At 42.6% G+C, this 23466-nt stretch overlaps 1 protein-coding gene across 1 annotated transcript in view; it reads left to right on the top strand.

The window, feature by feature from the left end:
• setd5 (SET domain containing 5) overlaps window positions 1–18878 on the top strand; it is a 29349-nt gene extending 10471 nt beyond the window's left edge. Inside the window, exons 2-25 of the mRNA XM_085352962.1 lie at window positions 2172–2435; window positions 3888–3990; window positions 4387–4643; window positions 4869–4930; window positions 5016–5203; window positions 5834–5872; window positions 5983–6273; window positions 7564–7712; window positions 7816–7933; window positions 8049–8158; window positions 8256–8508; window positions 8747–8827; window positions 8914–9075; window positions 9160–9534; window positions 9970–10230; window positions 10379–10496; window positions 10682–10911; window positions 11276–11332; window positions 11442–11921; window positions 12297–12389; window positions 14489–14775; window positions 14911–15032; window positions 15541–15629; window positions 16313–18878. Coding sequence (XP_085209088.1) covers window positions 2365–2435; window positions 3888–3990; window positions 4387–4643; window positions 4869–4930; window positions 5016–5203; window positions 5834–5872; window positions 5983–6273; window positions 7564–7712; window positions 7816–7933; window positions 8049–8158; window positions 8256–8508; window positions 8747–8827; window positions 8914–9075; window positions 9160–9534; window positions 9970–10230; window positions 10379–10496; window positions 10682–10911; window positions 11276–11332; window positions 11442–11921; window positions 12297–12389; window positions 14489–14775; window positions 14911–15032; window positions 15541–15629; window positions 16313–16873 — 4557 coding nt within the window. The 5' untranslated portion in view covers window positions 2172–2364 and the 3' untranslated portion in view covers window positions 16874–18878. The remainder of the gene's footprint in view (window positions 1–2171; window positions 2436–3887; window positions 3991–4386; window positions 4644–4868; window positions 4931–5015; window positions 5204–5833; window positions 5873–5982; window positions 6274–7563; window positions 7713–7815; window positions 7934–8048; window positions 8159–8255; window positions 8509–8746; window positions 8828–8913; window positions 9076–9159; window positions 9535–9969; window positions 10231–10378; window positions 10497–10681; window positions 10912–11275; window positions 11333–11441; window positions 11922–12296; window positions 12390–14488; window positions 14776–14910; window positions 15033–15540; window positions 15630–16312) is intronic.
• Window positions 18879–23466: the final 4588 nt, after the last annotated feature.

Below are 23466 nucleotides of genomic sequence, written 5' to 3' on the forward strand. Positions count from 1 at the left end.
TTGTCACCTTCCCATGTGCATAGGCACATGTGCATTTTCAGCTCTATGGTGCTGACATTCTTTTTGACAGTGAGCTGACCTTGACATTATTGGAAGCTCCCAATCTTTCTGTAGTTGTCTTGGGGCTGGGGCACAAGGGCAGCACTCGCTGTAGCCAAGGGACCACTCTAGAAATGTCATGCATCCTGTTGTTCTTAATTAACATGGATGCCTGCTATTAAAGCAGCCTGTTTGAGTGTCGGGCTTACTCTTGTTGCAATGGATCTTATCACTATGGGGTTTTATAAGCTAATGTATCTATTTGCTTGTTTGACCAGGGGATGACCTTGGTGAGAGCCAAATCCTCTCATTGTCGTGTGAACAGCGCACAGGAAGACGTGTTCCTCTTTCTGCAGATCTTGCCTTTAGCTCCGCTTCTGTCAGGGTCGTTGAGCGAGCGCAAGCAGGAGAACAAGATACAGTGTGGGTCAGTGTTTCAGCTAAGTGTGGTCACATGACAAGAGGGATGGGCCTCATCTTGAATGACTCACCTCTACAGCTGTCTGAGCAAAAAAGCGCCTCCTATTGGTTTCTCCATTACTGCATCCTGATGGGAGTGTAAGCAGAGCTGTAAATCCCCTGGTTGTTTTTTCTGCTCTTTGAATAGTCTCACCTCCCTCCTCCATGTTAAACACCTCCGTATGGATAAGAGATGGGCCCATCACACAATGTCCTTATCAAGTTATCATTGTAGACGCAGGCAGATAAATGCTCTCTTCGACTACATGAAGCCTTTATTGTCAAGATGACTCAGCAAATTTGGTTCTTCGTTATTTGTGCAACAGTGGGTTTCCTGTTTAATGTTTAGGTTATGTGGTCGTGACAACCTGACAACACTGTCAGTTTTCAGTCAAGGCAGTAACCTGTTGTAAACTCTGGTAGTTGTTTATATATTAATGTTTATATATGGTAAAGTGCCCTTATAAGCAAGCCCTGTCTTTTTCATTAGGGAATGTACATTCAGTTAGTGGTCATCTTTTTGTGTCTAATCAGAAATATGGACTTCACCATAAATGTTGACCTTTGGAAAGCTGTTGGAAAAAAAAATGTTGGAGGCAACTCAGTAACTTATTCATTGTTTAATCAAACAGCTGTGACAAGGAAAGTTGTTTGAGTAGGTATAGAGTCAGCGTTTCACTAAACATAAGTCTGTAGCCTTTTTTCAATGCTGACACTCTGATTCCATAACAGGAAAACCACACTAAATATGAAAATGATTAACAGCTGCATTCAATTTAGCTGTGTGTCCAGGTTCCTGGCATTGCACACACTTTCCCTTTGGTTTACTGCAGTGATTTGCAACCAAGGGTACAAGTACCTTCGTGGGTGGGAGTCAGGGTTGCTTTCGTGGGAAGTAACTGACGGTCCACTCCCCAATGAAACACTTAAATAAACAAAAGTAAGAACAGGAAGTATAAATTAACTGCTAGGTGTCATGAAAAACCTGTAGAAATACACAAACAAATACAAAAATACCTTACTTGGTACTGGTAACAAGTGAAACCTTTTTGTTAAAGGCCTACACGAGAAGTTGCAACTAGCTAACAATAAGGATAAATGAGCAGAAATGTTAGCTAAACATAACAGAAAAAATACTATGTTTAGCAAACAGTTATGTTTTGTAAGACATTTGAAAATTATTAGCTTTAAATACAGTTAGCAGTTAATTATGCTCTAAACATAAAGAGTAAACCATTTGACTTTTCATTTTTAAAGGATTTGACTAAATGTAAATGATAAATACTGCAGTTGAAATGTCAGGCAATAGGTATGGATGAATAGTTGTTGGATGACAGTTTGCAAAAAAAGTGAAATGGATATGAAATGTGAGTAAATTGTTCTTGAGTCCAAGATTTTCAGGAAATGGGGCAAAAAGGTTGGCATTTGATGCCTTACTGGAACAGTTTTATATCTGTGCCATTCCTGATATTACATTTAAATCACAATAATACTTCCTGTTTTATAATATTAGACACACAAAGCTGTCTATAGAAGATAACATGTCTATGATTGAATATGCAGTTCATTCCAAGATGCATTGCTTATTTTGAGCCATTCGTTGATTGTCTGTATTCAGGCAATGGATCTGTATGTAACTGATGGCATGTCTGTCTTGTACCCATTCTTCTCAGGTCCCCCATGACCGTGAGCCGTGGGCTACGGCTCGGCGGCACCCCACCTCTGGAGTGGTCTGTTGCTGTAATTGGGACCCTGTGATTCCTCGCTTCACCTCTCCTCCTTCCCCTATCCCATCCTGTCCCCCCCCTTCCCCTCCCCTTCCTCCCCCCTCTTCCCCCCCTCCCACGCGTCGCTGTGCTGGACGTCATGAGCATAGTAATCGCTCTGGGAGTCACCACACCTGAAACGTCTTATTCAGATATGGCTGCTGGATCAGAGTACGTAGTCAGTTTCAGCAAGGTGTGACTTGCAAGAAATGTTCTGTAAGAGCTGGGTTTTGTTGTTAAGATCATCAGCTCTACTGATAAAATGTTTCCCAACCTCCTTATACTCATATGCGGATGTAACATGGCTTAAATAGAACAAGAGTGCCAGGAAAACAAACTTCCTGTTTAACCTGATTATCTACATGTATTGCTACTGTACTGCACAACAAGGAGTCAGATAAGTTTTCAACCATATCCAGAGATGTCTGGAAAATGTGCGTTTATGTGGAACTATATAATGCTCTATCTGCTCATTATTTGTTAAACATAAGCGTTAATGTGGTTGAACAGGGAATTTAAGATTGCAAAGATCTGACCAAGGGCAAAAGAGTAAAGTAGCTTGAGTGCTCAGGGCAAAAGAAATGCTGAAAGCAATGGCAGTAGTCATCATAAAGCAGAACATTTTCTTTCTGTTTGAAGGGCATTTCCTGTGTTTGGAAAATGTGATTATTTGTTTCTAACAAAGTATGAATATGATGCTAACACTGCTGCACCCCCAGTGCCCTCTAAGATGAATTCAAGAAGCGCTTACACAATGCATAATCAAATGTGTTATTTTGAAATAATTTCTAAGGGGACTGCTTTGTACTTTGAACATAAAACTGTAACATGATGTTACATGAAGTCTGTATTTTGATAGACATTGAAAAAAATACCAGATGTGACATTTTGACATGAATTTTCAAGGTTGTTTTAAGTTGACTTGAGACAACCACTGTCTGTTACACAGACAAAAAGAACAGCCAATATCCAAGAGTTGAATTATTCTCCCTGTGTCACAGGTTCTTATCTTCCACCTCTTATTAAGCAGCTAGATGTATGTTGTTCTTCTCCATGCCCGAACTATTGAATAGCATCTGAAAAAATGTATACAGACAGATCAAGTGAGCACAGTTGCCACTTCTTTGAAGGTAAATCTGCCTACGTGACTGAGGTTATTTGGAATGCAGTTGGACCCTTTCCCATCCAACCCTGTTCATGGCCCCCTTCAGTTTCCTGCAAAGCTCAGGCAGGGGAGTTTAAAAAAAAAAAAAAAAAAAGACAGACATACTACACACACAGTGGTTATTTATTATTTTATTTATTTTTTTAACCTTGATGTTAGCTTCAGTATTGGAGTACGAGGCAAGAGTAGGGAAGGTTGTTCCTGGTCTGGTTAGACCTTAACTAAAGGGCGAGGGAGTTGCATAACATAATGGCGGCCCACATTCCATTTCCTAAATTGCTGCTCTTCCAGGCAGGGCAGCGAGTGAAGGATCTTGGTGCCATCTAGTGACTGATCTTTATTAAAACAGATGCTTGTGTAACATTGGTAAAAAAGGCAAAGTGGGGAAATGTCTACAGCATTATCTATGTGTCGCTTACAATGTTTTAAATATATATATATATTGTTATTTTTTCCAGCCCTGAGTCAGTTGAAGCAAGCCCTGCAGTGAATGAGAAAAACTACAACAACCACAGCTGTGGGAGCGCACAGAGTCATGGGTATCGGGGGCTACCATATGCTGTGAGTTCATACGGCTCTTCCCTAATCATCAGCTCTAATCATAGCATGTCTTATTGAAGTATTACTTTTCATAATGGGAGTACTTGTGTACAATTGTGAATGTTTTAGTGGCTTAAAATGACCCAGTTTAATCTATCTGATCTTTCCTTTTTCCTAATCTTTTCAAGTGTCTTCTGTTATGATTTCACAATAAGAGTAAAACTAAGAACTGGTGATGTTTGTAGTTTAGATGTATAAATATGAGTCCTGCTATTAGTCTTTGGTAACCACACACTACTTCTGGTATTAACAACTGAACTGTTTCACATACTTGGTTTTTTTTTTTTTTTTTGCCCTCATTTTCATTCGTCTCCATTTTCCGTTTCCCTTTTTTGCCTGAACACCCGTTGTTTGAAGATGCAACAGTCTTCCGTTGTGTGTTGTCAGGATCACAACTATGGCGCGCCCCCTCCCCCAACCCCACCCGCCTCCCCGCTCTCTCAAACCATCATTCCCCGTATGGATCTCAACGGCGTGGTACGCAGCTCTCACTATCACGATACTGCTGAGGACAACTCGGCCGACAGCGACAGCTCCTCAGAGGAGGATGGGGCCTCCTGGTGTCACTGCAACCTGACGCCGGACGGCCTGCTCATCAAATGCGACAACTGCAGGTGAGACGTGTAAAAGCCCTTCTTGTCTGAATGCTGGAACATAGGTTCCAACTGCTGTAACTGGTACAAGTGTGTAGCACTTAACCTGTTTAATGGAAATAAGAGAAAATTATTTTTTATTAAAATTCAGGCTGTGACAATAATACAACATGCGGTAAAAGCCTTTATGACATCGCCCCCTTTAATTTTTTTTGTCTGATTTGTTTTGTTGCCTTTGTATCACAGGGGACTGGACAGAAGGAAAGGAGTAAAAGGCCAACACAGGAAAAAAACAGAAAATGTCTCAGGTATCACAGTTCACTTCATAAACTACAGTTTTCATCTCAGAGAAGGCGGTTTATCAACACCTGTTTATTTGCTCTTTTTTTGTAGCTGGAGAGAGTAGCGCAACCGAGAGTGGTGATGAAGAGGTGTCACCCTCCACCATCTCCTATACTGCCACCCAGCACACACCAACCAGCATCAAACTCACTGTCAACAGAGTCAAAAGGAGCAAATCCAAAAAGAGGAAGAAGAGCACAGAGAAGGCCCGTGGAACACAGAAGGCCAAGAAGATTAAAGTGAGTAAAGCAGAGTATGAGAAAATACAGTTTCCCACACACAGGTGCCTGTTATTATTTCTACATGGCTTCATCTTGTCATTGCACGCCCTGCATCTTACAATATTAAGTACCTTGAGGTGACTGTGGTTTGGTGCTATATAAATAAGATTTAATTGAATCAGTTAAAGTATATTAAAATTTCTTCGTTTACAATTTTAGTTAATTTGATGCTAACTAGCTAGCGTACAGCTCTTCCCACAGGCTCATTACATTACTTTTGTGGTTCCCGATGCCAGTCGGCTGCTCTCCGGGAGATCCTCCTGTCCTATAAACTTCAACTGATTGTTGGTTGTTCTTGAAATTGGGAGTATATTAACTGAATGCAATGCTAGCAGGTGGGGCAGATTCAGCTATTCTTATTGTATTTTAATGTTTCATCTAAGAAAATCATCTTTTATGCACACAATACATGCATGGACACACAAACCCTCTCTGCCTCATAAGATTACATTGTGTAAGATCCACAATGGAGTTTGTTTTGTTTTTTTTCTCTTGTGCTGCTTTTCTTGTACTGATATATTGACCCCAGCTCAGTTTTTATGATAAAATCTCCATTTCTTTAAATTGGTTTATTTTTCTTTCTTTTAGGCTTTCAGAGAGGGTTCTAGGAAGTCTATGAGGATGAAGGTAACATTAGACAGTTCTAGACAACAGAGCCCATTAAGGAAAAAAAAAATCCTCTCTGTGCATCTCACATAGACTCTTAGACAGTTCTCTTGATCATGACTTTTGTACAGAACTCTACCACAGAGGCTAGTGTGTTGGATGAGAACACAGAAGAGGGATGGGAGAGCAGGATCCGCCAGTGGACAGACCAGTATGAGGAGGCTCTTGCCAACCAGTACAGCGCAGATGTGCAGACACTGCTCCAGCTTCACCGATCAGCCAGTACCACCATCTCAAAGAGCGAAAGTGGTGCCACGACACCTGCTTCAACCACACAGATACATGCCTCAATGGATTCTATGGACACCATCAACCGCACTGAGCTGACCTGTAACAATACGGTTTTGGGCTCACAGATGCAGGTCAGTCCTACAAATAAAACTTTGTATGGATAGATTTTAAAAAAATGTTGAAGAACATCCCAGTCGGTATGATAAGTGACTTAGTTGTGCCATTATGTCTCCATTACTGGTTTTAATGGAATCTGCTGGCTAGGGATGAGAATTAATAAGAATTGAGCGATTCTGATTCCATTATCAATATCACTTATGGATTCGATTCATGCAAATTAATTACATGCTGTGTGGTCAAATGTTTGTGCATGTTGGATGTTTTTCCCATCTTTGTTGTGATCAGTGTTGGGGCTGTTACTCAAAAAGTAAAGTTAAAAAGTTATTTCACAGAATACTTTCTTAAAAGTAATGCAGTACGTTTCTTAATTACACCCAGGAGAAAGACATTCGATATACTACTCACGTTAGTTTCATCTTACTCTGTAAAATGACCTCAAAGACACTGTCTCATAATTACAATTAACAATATAAACCTGAGGCTACAGCCCCACACACCAACACAAATCCCTATCCTAACGAGGACACAGGATCTTTCTCTTAGTAGTTAGGTATGGACACAAAGCAAAGATGAAAACCACAACAAAGAGACTTTAAAGCATTTGCCACGGTCATTCTAGTGTAGCAGTCTCCACTTAACCAATGTGCTCTCATCCTTTTTATGTCATGAAAGTAATATCCACATCCACGCTGTAGACTGCACCACTATTTTCCTCCTGTGACACACAAACTGAAATCAGCTGATCGTAGCAAGAGTGCAAGAACCCATAACCAAACTAACGATTCCAAGGAATTGGACGACTGGGAACTGGTTCTCTACAAAAACCAGTTCTCGATTCCCATCCCTACTGCTGGCTGCTTGCTAAGATCCAATCGCAATTCTGTTTTCAAAGAACCCAGTGATATTAATTTTATCCTCTGTTATCTTTTCTGATTGACAGTTAAAAATTATCCTTTGTTATACTGACCCTCTGTGCAGTCTTTCACTTCATCCGCTATCTAATAGCCCATTTTAGTTCTTCCCCCCTTCCAGGAAACTTTATTCTGATTGGCTGTTTCTTGCAAGGAAAAGGATTGAACAGGAGCCACTCTCTGAGATTAAGGCCAACCCCTCTCTGTTTCAGGCAATTTTTCTGCTCCTTCGCTCTTCCGGATTTCAGACACTGAGTGCAGTCTCTGTCCAAGAGTCCAAGATTTTGGTTTATAGTTTTTACTTTATACCCTATTTACTTATGAAAGAAGATAAGGAAAAAGTATAATATTTTTAATGTTTGCCTGTCTCTTTAAAAAATAACTTTATAGCTCCAGCTTGGCCGAGTAACACGGGTGCAGAAACACAGGAAGATACTCCGAGCAGCAAAGAACCTGGAGCCGGACACACTCATTATTGAATACCGGGGAAAGGTCATGCTCAAACAACAATTTGAAGTCAATGGGCACTTCTTCAAAAAGTAATTGTTAATGAGCTACTAAACTACAAAATATGTAATCGGAATTTTGTCTAAATACATTGTTTCACCTGTGAACAGCTTTTCACTCTATTTTTCTTTCTAGACCATACCCGTTCGTGCTGTTCTACTCAAAATTTAATGATGTAGAGATGTGCGTTGATGCCAGGACTTTTGGAAATGACGCCCGCTTCATCAGGAGGTCTTGTACACCCAATGCCGAGGTCAGCTGTTAAGCATTTTGAAAAATAAATCTAAATGCTTGCTAGTTAGCAATGTTTGACGTTTTCATTTAATTCTTGCAGCTAAAACAACCCATAAGCTTGCTTTCTACCACAGGTCCGGCATATGATCGCTGAGGGCATGATCCATCTGTGCATCTATGCTGTCAGGCAAATCACAAAAGACTCTGAGGTCACCATTGGATTTGACTACGAGTTCAATAGCTGGTCAGTTGCTGTCCTCTCTGACGTTCTCCTTTCTTTTAATCAGCAGTTTCTGTTTTCTTATTGGGTTTTTTTGTTTGTTTTTTTAACAAAATAACAGTAATTACAAAGTGGACTGTGCCTGCCATAAAAGCAACCAAAACTGCCCAGTGCAGAAGCACAACCTGAGCCCTAGGGATAACTTGGTGAGTCCCCCTTCCCTGCCGCCTCCTTCCCCTTTGATTGGTGCTGAGACACGAAGGAGAAAAGCACGAAGGAAAGAGCTGGAGGGCAGTCTAGCTGCTGATGGAAACCAGATGCTGGAGCAGCAGCAACAGGACACCAGCGATCTACAGGGGACCAGTGACACAGAGGTGTGTGTGTGCGCGTGGTTAGATTTGATTTTCCAAATAATTGTGTTCAGCGTTGAGGTTAGGCAGCAATAAGAGTTCTACATTAGCTTTAGATTAAAAATCGCCACATCAATAAACACTGCTTTAATACATTTTTGTAAAGTGCAGGCTTGCGGTTTTTTAGAAGTCGTTACATGATTCAATTTGTTGCTTGTCAGGTAAGGTCATTACCTCATGTGATGCTTGTCTGTGCAATTAGGAGAGACTGACAGATGAAGTTAAGGTGGAAGAGGGGGACGAAGGAGAAGTTGATGAAAATGGGGTCATCTCCAATAAAAAAGTAAGTCACATTGCATTTCATGATTTAAGTTGTCCACTCTCGGTAATTCACATAACACTGACTTACATGTCTGCCTGTCCACATAGTCTCTTAACATCCTCGAAAGGAGGAGGAGAAGAATAGGAGGAGCTGAAGTCAAGGAGGAGGGTTTAGAAACTGAGGATGGGGCAGGAAACCCCACAGGGAACTCCTCCATCCCCCAGCACGCTGGAGTTGGGATCAGCACGCGACGCACCACCTATGTTGTGGTCAGTCACGAAGAAAAATTTTAGATTTCTAATTTCTTTTGTGTTCTATATTGAACCAGTTTAATCATTGCATTTATGTTGCAGGAAGCACCATCTATTGAAGAAAAACCCTCCCTCCCCATCCTGCCTGCCCCTGTTGCTCCCCCTAAACCCATAAAACCATCCAAGCCTCGTCCTAAGAGTCGAATATCTCGCTACCGGTCAAGCTCATCCCAGCGTGCCCGACGGCAACGCCAAGCCCTCGCCCAACAAGCTGCAGCAGCTGCAGCAGCAGCAAGGGCAACAACACCAACATCAGCAGATCAGGGTGCTGCTGTGGACGAGGAGGGAAGTCAGGGTGCATACGGTGCTGAACACAGCCACGGGGAGAACAGCCTGGGTGGTCCTCTTGTAGATGGAGATGGCCAAGGCCTTAACTGCATGAACAGAGGCAATCTGCGGTACCCTAAGACCAAGAAGGTAAGACTTTCTACATATACTAAAAGTAATACAGTGGAACCCCGTCATACGAAATTAATTCGTTCCCGAGGGTCTTTCGTAAGTCGAAAATTTTCATAAGTCGAAGCCTTTTGAGTAAACGATAGGCTAATTGCTAACTGCAACAACAATACGTCGTTCAAGTGGAACAGCGAAGTGCAAGTACGAAAGCCAAGGGGGTTGTCACGTGATTCGGAAGGCTTGTGGGCATTGTAGGCATTCTGGGCTCAGCCAATCAGAGCCAGCGGATTTCGTTACGCGGGCATTTTGCTGTAACACGGGCAGAACTATTGCTGTTAAGTGCCTTCGTAACTTGAATTTTTCGTTAAATGGGGTATTCATACATCAGGGTTCCACTGTACAAAGTCCTTTACCTTCTATGAACTATGCAAATGTAACTTTCCATTTTCTTCTCAGTACCTGGTGACAGAATGGCTAAATGACAAAATTCCTGGAGGAGAGAGAATCCACCAGGAGGTGCCTGTTGAGCGCACACTGCGGATAACCACTGACCCCACAGTTCTAGCCACCACGCTGAACATGCTTCCAGGTCTCTCTCAGTCATCACTCATCTGCACCACACCCAGACACTACATCCGCTTCGGTTCCCCGTTCAACCCTGAGAGACGCCGGCCTCGTCCGCTCCAAATGGATGGCACTTACGGCTGCTACAAAAAGGTAAACTTGGAAAAAGGTGTTTTTGGGATGGATGGGTGTGTATCCCACACACAGATTGGATGTTTCACATTTGGTGGCAAAACAAGTGTGTGTTCTTGTCTGTTTTCTCTTTTTTTTTCATAAACCCTTTGTGGTCGTCTTTATGCAGAGATGGATCAAACAGGTGGAGGATGAGAGCTGCTCGGCCAGTGTGGAGGATGGCACAGAGTCCACCTCCTCCCAGCAAAGTACCAGTAGCAGATCCACACCGAACCCCCTATCCAGTGGTAATTGCTTCCACACCTCCATCTGGCTAAGAAAGCACCAAAGCTAGCAGATCAGTGAAGCATGATTCAGAACTCGGCACTAAATGAAAAGTTTGTTTGTAACTGCAAATATGTTTGACTGTTGTAACTGTGGTCCTAGGCTACTTAACGTTCTTGTTGTTTTTGTCATGTTTTTTAAATCACAGAACTCACTGCACCTTTTAAAAAGCGTCGCTCCAAGTATATTACAGAAATAACACCAGCACCCTCGGACCACCTGCTTCGCCCGCTATCACCCATCACCCCTCCACTTCCAGAGGACTCCCTCCACCCACTGCTCCAGACTCCCTGTGGCTCCCTGCTGCCCAACGGTCTGGCCTATTCACCTATGCCCTCACTGCCTGCCAGCCGCTGCAACACACCGTTGCAGTTTGAAGTAAGGGCATAAATATCCACACAGTTTTCTGATGCCTGAGCTTATTTACTATCAAAGTCCAGTGAAATCCAACAGGCCACAAAGGAGAGTTTAGTGATGTACAAATTTCCTTTTCTGTCAGTCCGAGGGAGCTGCACTCTGCTCAACTGACTCATCTGTGTCAGGACCTGTTGCAACAACCTCACATTACCTCACTTAGTAGTTCAATCTTGTTGCACAGCAGCAAACTCTAGAAGGGCTGTGTGTAAGAGTTTGATGGCCACCACCCCTAAACATCTCAATCTCTTGGTTTTGAACAGATTGCAAGACTTCAGAAAAAGACACACGCTTGGTTTGACACTAATAGACTTTGTTTTGTCTCTAGAACATATCATCCCCTGAGGCGTCTCCTGTCCATCGTCCCGAGTCCATATCCCCTGAGGTACATTTCTTCTCACATATCATGGCACTGATAAAGAAAATGGCTTTACGGTTGACATAACAATGAAGTTTATTTATTTGTTCTTCCCGTTTCCTGTCCTGTCCTTCAGCCATGTCTTCAGACAGACTTTGATGCCTCTCGGCCGCAGTTCCCAGACCTGTCACTCCCCTCCAACATGGAGAGCCCTGTTGCCATGACCTCGGATGATTTTTCCCAATCTGGAGCAGGCCAAGATTCGCAGGGCCCATCTTCTGTAGGGACCAGTTCCCTAAACCCACTGTCATGCCCTTCTTCAGACATAAACCCCCAAAACAGGGAGCAGGCCTTCAGGACAGAGTTCAACCTCATATATACCTGCTCTCCTCTCAACGCAAACCTGGGCAACCCGACAGCCACCGACCGACGCCTCTCCCAGTCAGAAGGGGGATTCTCACCTGCAGATTCCTTCCACGGTTCGATAAGCGGCCAGGGCCTGTTTGGAGAAGTGGGCCCCGGGTCCATGTCACCGTTTGGAGAGCCCCATTTTGGAGGAGGCTACCCTGACAATGGCACACCGCCTCACACCAGCAATCCACCACAAAAAAAGAAGGCAAGTTCCCCATATCTTAATGATACACGGAAAAGATGTTTGAGGTAACTTTGCAGGTAAATCTTAGGGGTTTCTTCTCAGACACAAATAACTTGTGTGAAACACAAACTGAAAAGCCAGAACTCATGATGTGCTTTTCCCCGTGCTCTGTTTGCCCATTAACTTTGTCTTAAATCTGTTTGGTCCCCTGTGTCCGGTATTCAAAACCAAACATCACAGGCATTTAGAAGCTGACCTCTTATGTGTATCTGAAATGATTTCCAGTCTGTAGATTTTACCCTTCCTCCTTTTTCCTTTACTTTCCTCCTCTTGCTCCTCCTCGTTGCTCCTTGACACTCTTTGCCAAGTCTCTCTTCCACTTTTCTTCCAAGGCAGAGGGCCAACCAGCATACCATTAGTCTGCTGACAGGGAAGCCAGATTACCAGGCAATAGCTGTAAGAAGTGAATACAAGCCAGTACAAAATATGGTGAATATTCTCCCTACAACTACATCTTTAGAAGTGTGCATGTAAATATTGTTTCTTTGCATCTGCATACAACACCCACGCCATGCTCCAGCAGCTCTGCCCTCTCCCCTTCTCCAAAACCTACATTGAATTATGATTCTGTAGTTTCCAGAAAGAGTTATTTTGCCATTTCAGTCAAGCTCATTGAAGTGTGTAAGGTTCATCCATTGCCTTCAACACAAGAGACAAATTCCACAAATTGTTATGATGGTGTCGGGTGTGCTCATGCTCCATCTCATCTATGGCTCTTTCCAAACTGGGACTTGTGGTTTATCCACATCCACTGTAAGAGGGGCTAAATTTGTCAAAGTGGTTCACAGCAACCCTCCCCCCCAAAAATGAAAACGGACAGTATCACGTGGCACCAGAAGAGGGGCGTAGCATGGATCAAGGGTCTGACACATGCATAGATTAACATTCATTAATCTTATTGATAATTGTTCTGAAGCTGCTTGGAAAAACTTAGTTCAGTAAAGCAGCAATTGCTCCTCAGACTGCCAGTAACATGTACTTCCTTACTGCCTTAACGAAAAATCTGTGCCTTAGTTGTGTTGTAATCTCAAACCCCTCTGAAATCCTACGCTGTAATTTGATGTGCACCTCCCTGGATATATAACTGTTGTGGTGACACAACCCTCAGCTATTGTGATCGGCCTGTTTAATACCATCAATTCCTCCTGTGCATTTCCGAGTACTTTTCAGCTGCAGTGTTTGAATTCATCTGTTAGAAAATAACAATCACGACCAGAGAGAAAGTCCCAGCATTTTATTGGTTTCTACCAGCTGGCACTGCAGCAAAACAAAACACTAGAAAACGAGCACAAGGTAATTAATCCATACGGATAAAGGGTGTTAGCCACTTTTGTAGGTTAAGTCATATGCTATAGAACAGGAGTAAGCAACTCCAGGCCTCGCGTGCCGGTGTCCTGCCTGTTTTAGATATCACCCCGGGTCAACGCACCTGAATCGAATGATTATGTCAATACCAGGCCTCTGGAGAACTCCCAGACATGTTAAGGAGGTCATTTAGCCATTTAAATCAGCTGTGGACACAGCAGCAAGGACAAATCTAAAACCTGCTCTAGAAAGACTGACCACAGCCTAAATCTGGCTTCAGTCAGCCACATTGACTTGTTTACTCTTCAACCTAAGTTTCGTTTAAGGTTGTTATATCTCTGCGTTCTTGTCAAAATCAACAGAAGCATAAAAAAAAAATCTTATAATTAACTGCGCTTGGCATTTAAACATTTCATGCTCTTTTAATAGGTGACCATTTGTAGACCTTATTGTGGTGGGGGGGGGGGGGGGGGAAGGTAAACTGATAGCTTTTGGTGCTCTGTGGTAACTTCATCCTGACATCTGGTCCCTCTGACAGTACAGCCTTGTAGCTTACCTCACATGTGATGTTAAACTGGTTGAAAGATTCAGGCAAGAGCCATCCATGTCAGTTATATATCTATATATACTATGTGTGTATATATAAATATATATATAATATATAGATGTGTATGTGTGCGTGTGTGGTCATGCCACTCCCCTGCCTCTTTCATAACCCTCTGTTCTTTTGTGTCATGATGACATTAAGCTGGGATGAGCACTCTCATTCTCATTGTAAACGGTGCAGGTGTGTGTATGTGTCGTGCGTGTGTGTGTGTGCTCGAACCTTCTGTGGATATGTTTTCGTAGTTATTGTTTCAGCGTGATTGCATCATGGTGTGGTGCATTTAAAGTTGCTTGCTCCTCTGTCAAAGCTTATGTACTAACACTGCATTGACAACGCAACAGTATGTTGTGTTTGAGTCTCTCGTGACTACAAGTCTGGTCATGGAAGAACAACAGATGTCGTTGCTCCCTGCTGGTGAAGGTGTTTCTCTAAAAATTCTTTAATAGTAATTACAGTTTTCAGGTGAGTCCTCTCTAGCGTGGTGCATGCGGTCTGCCTGTCACTCAGTGCAGTTTTGGTGAATGGTGTGATTGAGCGAGCAGCCTGGCATAAGTGAGTCCATCAGTTCCTCAGCAGCAGGGTTTGAACAGACTCCCTCTTCCCTCTGCTGCTATAGGTGTCTTTGCTGGAATACCGCAAGAGGAAGCAGGGCAGTGGTCGTGACTCGGAGCCAGCCAGCAGCAGCTCCTCTCTGGGTGGCACTTCCACACAGCCTGGCTCCCACTACAACAAGGAGTCCCATCATCCTCATAACCATCAGCAGATGCCGCTTCCAGCATCTCCACAAAGCACCTTCTCATCCTCAGCACACTCCACCTCAGTCCCACACGTAGAGGAAGTCAGTCCTCCGGAGCACCAGGGCTTGTCAGTGCAGTCCAGACGCCAGGACAGCAACAACCAGTGGTGAGAAGTCCTTTTAAAGATGACTCACTAAATTGGCCTTTCAGTACATGTTCGGCTATGTTAATTGCAATAATTCAGAGCCTAGCAGATAAATAAATAAATGAATGGAGATCTCACAGTTGTCTGTTTTCCAAGGATGGTCCCCACTACTGTTGAGCGTCTGAGGGAAGGCCAGGGGGTTCTAGAGCGAGTGCTGAGAAGCTTCAAGGTGGACCGGAGTTACAAGAGGAGTGAAGGCTCCATAGAGAAGGAATCTGGTATGAATGCATTCGACACGTCACAACAACAAGAATATATTGTTAGACTTTATAGACAGCCTAGTATAAAGCAGTATGTTAGGGATGGCTATTTTAAGGAAAATTAGTATTCGCTGTTCGCTGGGTACCATTTGACTGTTTTCTTTTTTTTTTTTTTTTTTAAAGGACACCCAAAGAATATAGTAATCGTCATCTTTGGCATCTTTATTTCTTTGTACAGTAGGAGATGATCCCATAGCACCTCTAACAGCTAAAACCTGGTGCTAGCATGTTTTTTTTATTTTATAGTACTTGGTAAATGACTTTTGGCTTTGGCAGTCCCTTACATCCTGCTGTGTGCCATTCTAAAGCAAAGACAAATCTATAGTTTAATACAACAAATGGTCACAAGCAATTTGATTCATTTATATTTTGATAACTGTTGAAATATCTGTGTATGCTCTTTAATTTTCCTTAAAACGTTGCTCTTTTCTTAGTGGTGAAATTGGTTGTCCTGTTTTGTTTTCAGATGTAGATCGATATGAGATGCAGGCAGTGTCCATGGCTTCTTCCACGAAGAGTCCACACAGATACAGCCCCTCTGTTTACTCTCACCAGGTAGCTGGTCCACATCACTTTGAACTTGCTGTCCCTGTTTTGCGTTAGTTGCTTGTAAATTAAGTTCAGTATTCAACAATGACTTCTTGGGTGATTGGCAGAATTTTTTTCAAATTCTGTTCTCCAACCGTTATGAAGGAGACGATCAAAAACAATTAGTCTGCTGAATTCATTTGTCCTATTAAATTCAGCGCTTCCATTTTCTTTAGAGGTGCAGTCATCCCTCTATAGAAGTATGTTTTTCAACAAGATACGATAATAGAGATAAGATGGCCTTTATTAGTCCCACACGTAGGGAATTTGTTGTGTCACTGCAGAAAGTGGGCAGTGTGAAGTTACAGCAGCAAAGTTTAAGAAAAACAGTGGAACAGGATAAGAGATCGTTGTAGAAGTAATAGTCAGCAAGGTTTCGATATTTGACCATGTGTAGCATCACTTCAGGCGTGTCGGCCTTGAAAGATGAATATGGTACCTGAGACGAGACATACTTGAGGAAAAAATTGCTAAAACTTACTTCATTTTAAGAGTGGCTCCCCTCTTAAAATAAAAAGGGGGGTTGTGTTTTTGTTTTTCCCTCCCCCCTCTTCTCTGAAAAACAAATTAAACATCTAGAGCTGGAAATGAGCTGAACAGAAATGTATCAGTGTCACACAGTGTGTGCCTATGTATGTATTTGTGTGCAGGCCACAGAAAGCCACAGACAGACTGACAGCCCGATGTTCCTCCAGCAGACCTCCAGCTCTCCATTCCGGTGTTCCTACAGCCCGTCATCAGGCCAGAATGTCTACCAGCGCCTCTCCTCTTCCCACCAAGGACACGCCCAGGACCACCCCCCAGCCTCATACTCAAGTCCCACCCCCACTTCCTCAACAGACTCCAGGCCAGCGACAGGCTCGCTTCACCAGCAGAGTGGTAGCAGTAGCGCGGATGGAGGCTACAGCAGCAGCCACTTAAAAGCCAGCCTTTTGAACAGCAGCAGCCTGGTGGGGGCTCCTGCCCCAGGATCCCGGGTCCATGGGCAGACTAAAACAGACTCTGGTGCGCAGGCCTCCAAAGGGAGTCAGCATCAGGCACCTCGCAGCCTGAAGTCAGGCAGCCCAGGTCAGGCAGTGCTGCAGGCTAGCCCCAGACTGCTGTCGGCCTCTGGACCGACACACTACCCCCAGCGAGGGACGAACCTCAGTCAGTTCCAGCACTCTTCCCTGCAGGGATCCGGAGTAAGGACACAGTCAGGAAGCTTTTAGGACCTTGTGTGTGTGTGCGCGCGTGCGTGCGCGCACGAGTGTGTGTGTGTGTGTGTGTGTGTGTGTGTGTGTGTGAGCTGTGCATCTCCTCAACCCCTGAGGCTGCAGTACAACAGGGATCAGGAGTTTGGGGAGGGCAAATGTACAGACCTAAGAAGAACAAGGACTTGTTTGAGAATTTGTCCCATATTATTTTCTGTCTTTTCTTTTCTTTCTTTTCAGAAGAATAAAAAATAATTAGCACATCCTGCACAAAGATGAATCATTGACTTTGGACATTATTAGCGAATCAGAGGGAAAAGTGATTTGGCTGACACGTTCAGAGAAAAACAAAAACAAAGAAATCATATGTAAGTTGAAATTGTTGTTCCTCGAGAGGCTCGATAATGTCAGAAATGAAAACCTTCCACACAAATGTCTGTACAAAGTTCTACCACACCTGTGGTCACTGTGGTATCCAGGTTGGAGAAATGCTGAAATGCAAGAGTTACAGTTTAAATATCTTGTTTGTTTTGGTCGAGGTTACTTGATTCGGCGAGTGGCCGAGTCTGCGCTGCAGTAATTGTTTAATTTGGTAAGGGGGGAAGACGACCTGTTAATCATCCGTTATATAGATGCATTAGAGAGACGGGGAGTTTGAGCTCTCCCTAAAAACTAGGATCATTCCATATAATTACCAGCTTCCGTTTTCTCAAACATGAAACCAGCCCATTTCCCCCCAGCGACCCAGCCTGCCTTGGTGTTATCTTCTGTTCTCTCACCTCACTGGACTGTTTTGGTTTCACTTTAGGACTGCTCTGATATTATACTTGAGAAATACAGCTCTTTTGATTCATGGTGCTGCATGTTTTGTTTTGTTTTGTTTGTATTTGTTACGATAAGTTTATAATCCAGTTATGTTCCACCCCACAAGGCTGCATTCATCGTTTTTGTTCTCCAAATCTATACACTCATGCAGGAAAAAGAAGGTTATTAGTGGGGCTATATTTCTAAGCCAAGCTGTTGGGTTTTCATACTGCAGAGTTTGTTTTTTTCCTCTTGTCTGACCAATCGTTGCATTCCGTGTGACGCTGAGGGGAATCGGGGGCGAGGATCTCCGAGGGAGCATTTGGATTGTTTCTAAAACCTAGGTGAAGAAAAAGCTGCTATCCTCTCCTGTTGGAGCTGCTTCCCTTTCCACAGAATGCTGTATTTTGTTTGAATTTTTTCCTTTTTAATTACCAACACATACTGACTTGTGAAGAAAGCGACGGTCCCCCGTCGGCCGCAGCAGGACCTAAGACTAATGTCAAGGCGACAAGGGTGGCCGCCTGCTCCCTCACGTTTTTCATTTAGGACCGGATGTGGGGGGGAAATGGCCACGTTTGCGTGGACGACTTCAAGGACCGAGGGGACCAGTTGTGCAACTGGACACCACCACACACCACTACAGCTCACCACCCTCTCCCCTCACTAACACACAGGAGGGTACTCATTTTACATGAATGTTTGACACATATGGAAAAAAATAAAAGTTGTGACCCAAAATTAACCAGCACCTTAAACTGAAAGAGATACGACCTAAAAAACACAATAGGACATTATGTATGATTATGTGTACTTGTATAGAAAGAAATGTGATATAGACTTGTATGGAGAAAATATCGTACACTGAATTTACCGCATGATCTTTGTTTGTAGGGTCTGAGTGACCACCTTTTGTCAGATGGATGGAAGCAAATCATTGGGTCTGTTCTGGGGTTCCTCCAAAATCCAGGCGCTGCGTTTTTTCTGTTGTTTTTGTAAAGATCCTTCTGTTGGTTTGCTTTTATTTTTACACAGATCATAGTAGTAACTATTTCAATTGTTCTCCTCCAGAAGATTTAAAAAGCAAGAGATGTAATGCATTTTGATAATAAAACAATCATGATGGTAATGTATTTTGAAAACTACCATTGTGATGGCATCTGAGGGAGACTTCTTGTGTGATTTGCACCTGTCGAGCTGTCTGAATGGGATTTACATCGTTGGGGCTTGTACGATAGTTAAAAATGGTCAATTTTCCACAGTATTATTGAAAACATTGCAGTCTTGTTTCAGCTAGCAAAATGTCTTCATTCATCTCCATTAACAGGGTTGCTTCTCTTTCAGTTAATAGTTATCAAATGTCAGTGCAACATAATCACTTTGCTTAACCTGCTAGGATTTCTCTGGCTAGAAGAGTGTTAAATTTACATATGAAAGTTTCCGAATTTATACGAAAAGGCGCTATTAGACAAATATAAATACAGAAGGGTTGATACAGCCTTTCAAAGAAAAACTCTGGTTCTGTTACTTGCGCTTTATTTTTAAAGGTGGTGATGCATTGAACCAGGTGAAGGTTAGAGCATACTCATGGAAATGAGTGTCAGTGGCTGATGGTGGTTTGGTTCATGCAATTTATACAGGAGGAATGCACTGGCCTGTGGAGTTGGATGAGATCATTTTCTGTATATGCTCAACTGTTAAGAACTATTATGCAGCTTAAAGGTTTAAATGTACTTTTACTGAGTTTTCTTAACTGCATCAGTGTTTCTCAGTGCCGTCTCTCTCCACTAGAGAGCAGCATTGAGCTGCAGACTAATGTAAAACAAACGACCCAAGTGAAAGTCAGCTTCTCCATTGTCACTCTGATCTCTGATACTCTAGCTGTGTTTGATCATATGTTCAGTCTCAAAAGTTACAATATGCACTTATACATAGCAACGTCACAGTGACAGAAAGCGATAGTTTCTATGGATGTGTTAATTAGAACCATCACTGGATGTCGCAATTTCCTCTCTTGATTTTCAACAGCTTGCCCATGGAGCTGTTAAATACAGTTATTTAGGGTCTTTGCCTTACAATATAAAGCGTGTGAGGCACCTCTTGTTCTGATTCATCACTACATTAATAAAAATGAAATGAATTAAATATTATGACAAAACAAACCCTGAACTTTTCTGACCTTTGGAGCTGTTGATGACGCTTTCCAAACAAGTTTTGAAATTTAACAATGAGGTTATATTTTTGCAAAAGCACATTTCTCAGTTACAGCATCTGCTAAGTTGATTTGATTTCAGTGTTTTACACAGATATATAGTTTAGTACGCTGTATTCAGTTTTATCTGCGCTCATAATCACTATGCATATCTTTCTGTAATAGGTGAATAACACACTAAGAACATCATGCTCTCAGTTGTAGAACTAAATGAGTTACAGCAAATAACCCATCAGTGACCTGGAGAGTTGCACTGACGGTCTCTACAGAATATCTTTTCTTTTCTGTTCAGTATAGAAAAATGTGTATTCCTTTACTGCAATCAGTTTCACCCAGCAACAGCAAACATCCTCCTGTAACCACTTGCAAACCAGTCGTGGAAAAAGGATTTTTCCCTCATGACCAATAGTTATCACGTGGCCACCAGCTGATCAATAGTCTCCTGCAAATTGATGGATGGATGTTATTGTTGCCAAAAACAGGTTTACTGCACCTTTTGTCCCACTCACATTATACTGACACTGCCAGTGGACTTCAAGGATCAGAGGCAGCAGGGAGAATGTAACGTGGTATGTAAATGCAAGAGATCAAGGGTTTCTTTTCTTGGATCTGCATGGCAGCTGCACTGGTGTCGCTTTAAGTGAGAACTTTATGAACCTCATAAATCTGTTAGGGGGCATTCCTTGGAGATTTTGAGGTAAATCTCTGGAGAAGATCCTGGACTGCTCTGTGAAAGGCATGTCTGTAGCAGAACTGGCAGACTGTAATGGAAAGTCTGCACATTTATTCTAATGACAAATATAAGCGTTATATCAATGCTTGTTTGTGGGATGCTGCTATAGTTTTCTGGGTTGTGCCACTTTCGAAGCAGGAAGATCAGTTACACAGAGAAAGGTCGCTGACTGATGTTTTCAGTTTTGTCAAGCCAGCAAATGCAAAAAAAGAACTTTGTTAATTACCAAGACCACACTGAGGGGAAAACATACTGCAAAGGCAGTGGGTTGTCACACATGGTCATTTCACACCACATCATGCATTGAAACACTGAAGTACATAACTAAGTATCAAAGTAGTTAGGACTGTCCAGCACTCTACCTGACCCTCCCCGAGGCAAACCTGAAGGACCACAGCTGCTCTCTGAGGTGACTGCTCCAGCCTCAGCAGATGGAAGGCTGAGAGAAGGCACAGCAAGGAACTATGTTACTATTCAGCCAGTAGTCTGGACACACTGCACCACAACCAAGAAAGCAGCGATCACCCACGACTTACTGTGTAGCCTGCTGCCCCTGGTCATTTTTTAGCTGCACAGTCAGGGTTAGAAATAACAGGAAACATGGCTAACCAACACAGGGGTAGAAAGTTGTGCCAGGACATGATGATAAGCTGAGAAATACACCAGTTAAGTTCGACGCATTTGTTTATGTAGTTTCATATAAATTTAATGAAATAAAAAAATATAAGCAACTGTCTGAGTACAGTCAGGTTCATCGTGTCTCTCTAAGCTTGATATTACAGCTTTTGGTAGGGGGAAGATTCATAAAAAATGTATAGAGTTTATCTGCGGTGTTAGAATTATATTGGCAGTTGTCATTTGTACAAATACTGTCACATGCGTATTCTATTCAATTCAATTCAACTTTGTTTGTACAGCGCCAAATCACAACAAGGTGCTTTATATTGTAAGGTAGACCTCACAATAACACATACATAGAGAAACCCAACAATCATATGACCCCTTATGAGCAAGGACTTTGGCGACAGTGGGAAGGAAAAACTCCCGTTTAACAGGAAGAAACCTCCAGCAGAAACAGGCTCAGAGAGGGGCGGGGCCATCTGCTGCGACTGGTTGGGGAGAGAGGAGGAACATTTAACCCTTCCAAGATGACGTTACACCTTTTCTGACAGCTGGAATGATCATCTGTTTACAACATCACAGCAGTCATAAGGAATTCCTTCCCTGTAGCTGCCATGCTATGAAATATCCAAGGTGGCTCAGGTGCACAGGAATTTGGCCTTTCAAAACAGAAATCTTCAGTCTTACAGTTGCACTGTACCACAAACTCCACCCTGCTGCCACACAGGCAGTTTCACCCTCAGTGGGGAAGTTCATGAGTTTTGATAACAAACCTGGCACCGAATGCACTGCTGTCACATTTGGGGCCAAAAGTCCGTTTAGCTTAGATTAAATTCTTCTTTGTTGAGGATTCTTAACTCTTTGCTTTGTTCCTTGATAATTCACGGTCACGATTCCCAAGCATGTCTTTCATCCAGTCTTCCTTCTCTCTCCCCAACAGGTCGTGGCAGATGGCCCCGCCCCTCCCTGAGCCTGGTTTTGCTGGAGGTGTCTTCCTGTTAAAAGGGAGCCAAAGTGCTTGCTCATAGGGGGTCATATGATTGTTCAGTTTTTCTCTGTATGTATTATTGTAGGTCTACCTTACAATATAAAGCACCTTGGGGTCATTGTTGATGTGATTTGGTGCTGTATAAATAAAACTGAACTGAATTGAAAATTGAACAATTCAACATAGCAACTAGCTGGCTAATGTTGTTGCTAGCAAGATATGATCTGAAGCCAGAATTTGTTTTGCTCTCATTTTGTGTTGGAGTCCGTGTTGTGTCAATTTCCAGACTGGTACTGGTCACCATGGGCACTGACAGTTGAAGAGAGGCATCCGCAGTCTCTTAGAGGGGACCCAGAGTGTCACCAAAAGTCTCCCTTTTTCTAGAGCATGACAGTCAGATACATCCAGACAGTGCCAGTAAAGGGCATTTAATTAATCATGTTTGAGAAGATTCAGGAATCCAGGCTTCACTAGTATCTTATCTAAGATCAGCTGGGAAAACGCCTGTTAAAAGTATGGCTAGATGTTATCACTGGTTCCCTTACATGAAGGCTTCTCATTGACATGTATGTAAATAGAATGAAAGACTTTAACTAATGTTACATATAACAGTCATTCATCATCAATTGATCAGTATTAACTGTAAAGACATTTCCATTATATTTCATTTGAATCATGAGCTTTGCTCCTGTGTCTGTAAAACAGAAATTAAAAATTTTAGTTACTGGTTTATTTATTTATTTATTTAAAATGACACTAATGGTGATAAAAAGGTTATATGGCACTGGCAGCCATGCTGGACTCTCCACTCTGCTCAAACATTCCTGTTTCACTACTAGAGATGGGCAGTAACGCGTTACTGTAATCTGATTACTTTTTTCAAGTAATGCATAAAGTAAGGGATTACTATTGCAAAAACGGTAATTAGATTACCGTTACTTTCCCGTAGTAACGCTGCGTTACTGCGTTACTAAAACCGTGATTTTTTTGCAGAATGTCTCACGACAGTGACGTAAGCGAGTGCGCCGTTAGTGACAACAGCTGTGTGCAGATCAACACCAGGGTAAACCTCCGCCTACCCCAGTCCTGCTTTACAGGTGAAAATAGAGCAACAGGACTGCTGAGTCTTTGACTTTATTTATTTTCTGCTGTGTTTTACTTGCATCTATTTGAAAGACTGAGTGTAAACACAAAAAATATTTTATTTTATGTGCTGGAATGTGCAGAAAATAGGTTTAAATGTTAAACTCATT

Source organism: Diplotaxodon limnothrissa, linkage group LG5 (assembly GCF_057381915.1).
Source record: "Diplotaxodon limnothrissa isolate DT_005_m linkage group LG5, D_limnothrissa_male_GT1.1, whole genome shotgun sequence".
In the NCBI taxonomy this organism is placed as follows: Eukaryota; Metazoa; Chordata; class Actinopteri; order Cichliformes; family Cichlidae; genus Diplotaxodon; species Diplotaxodon limnothrissa.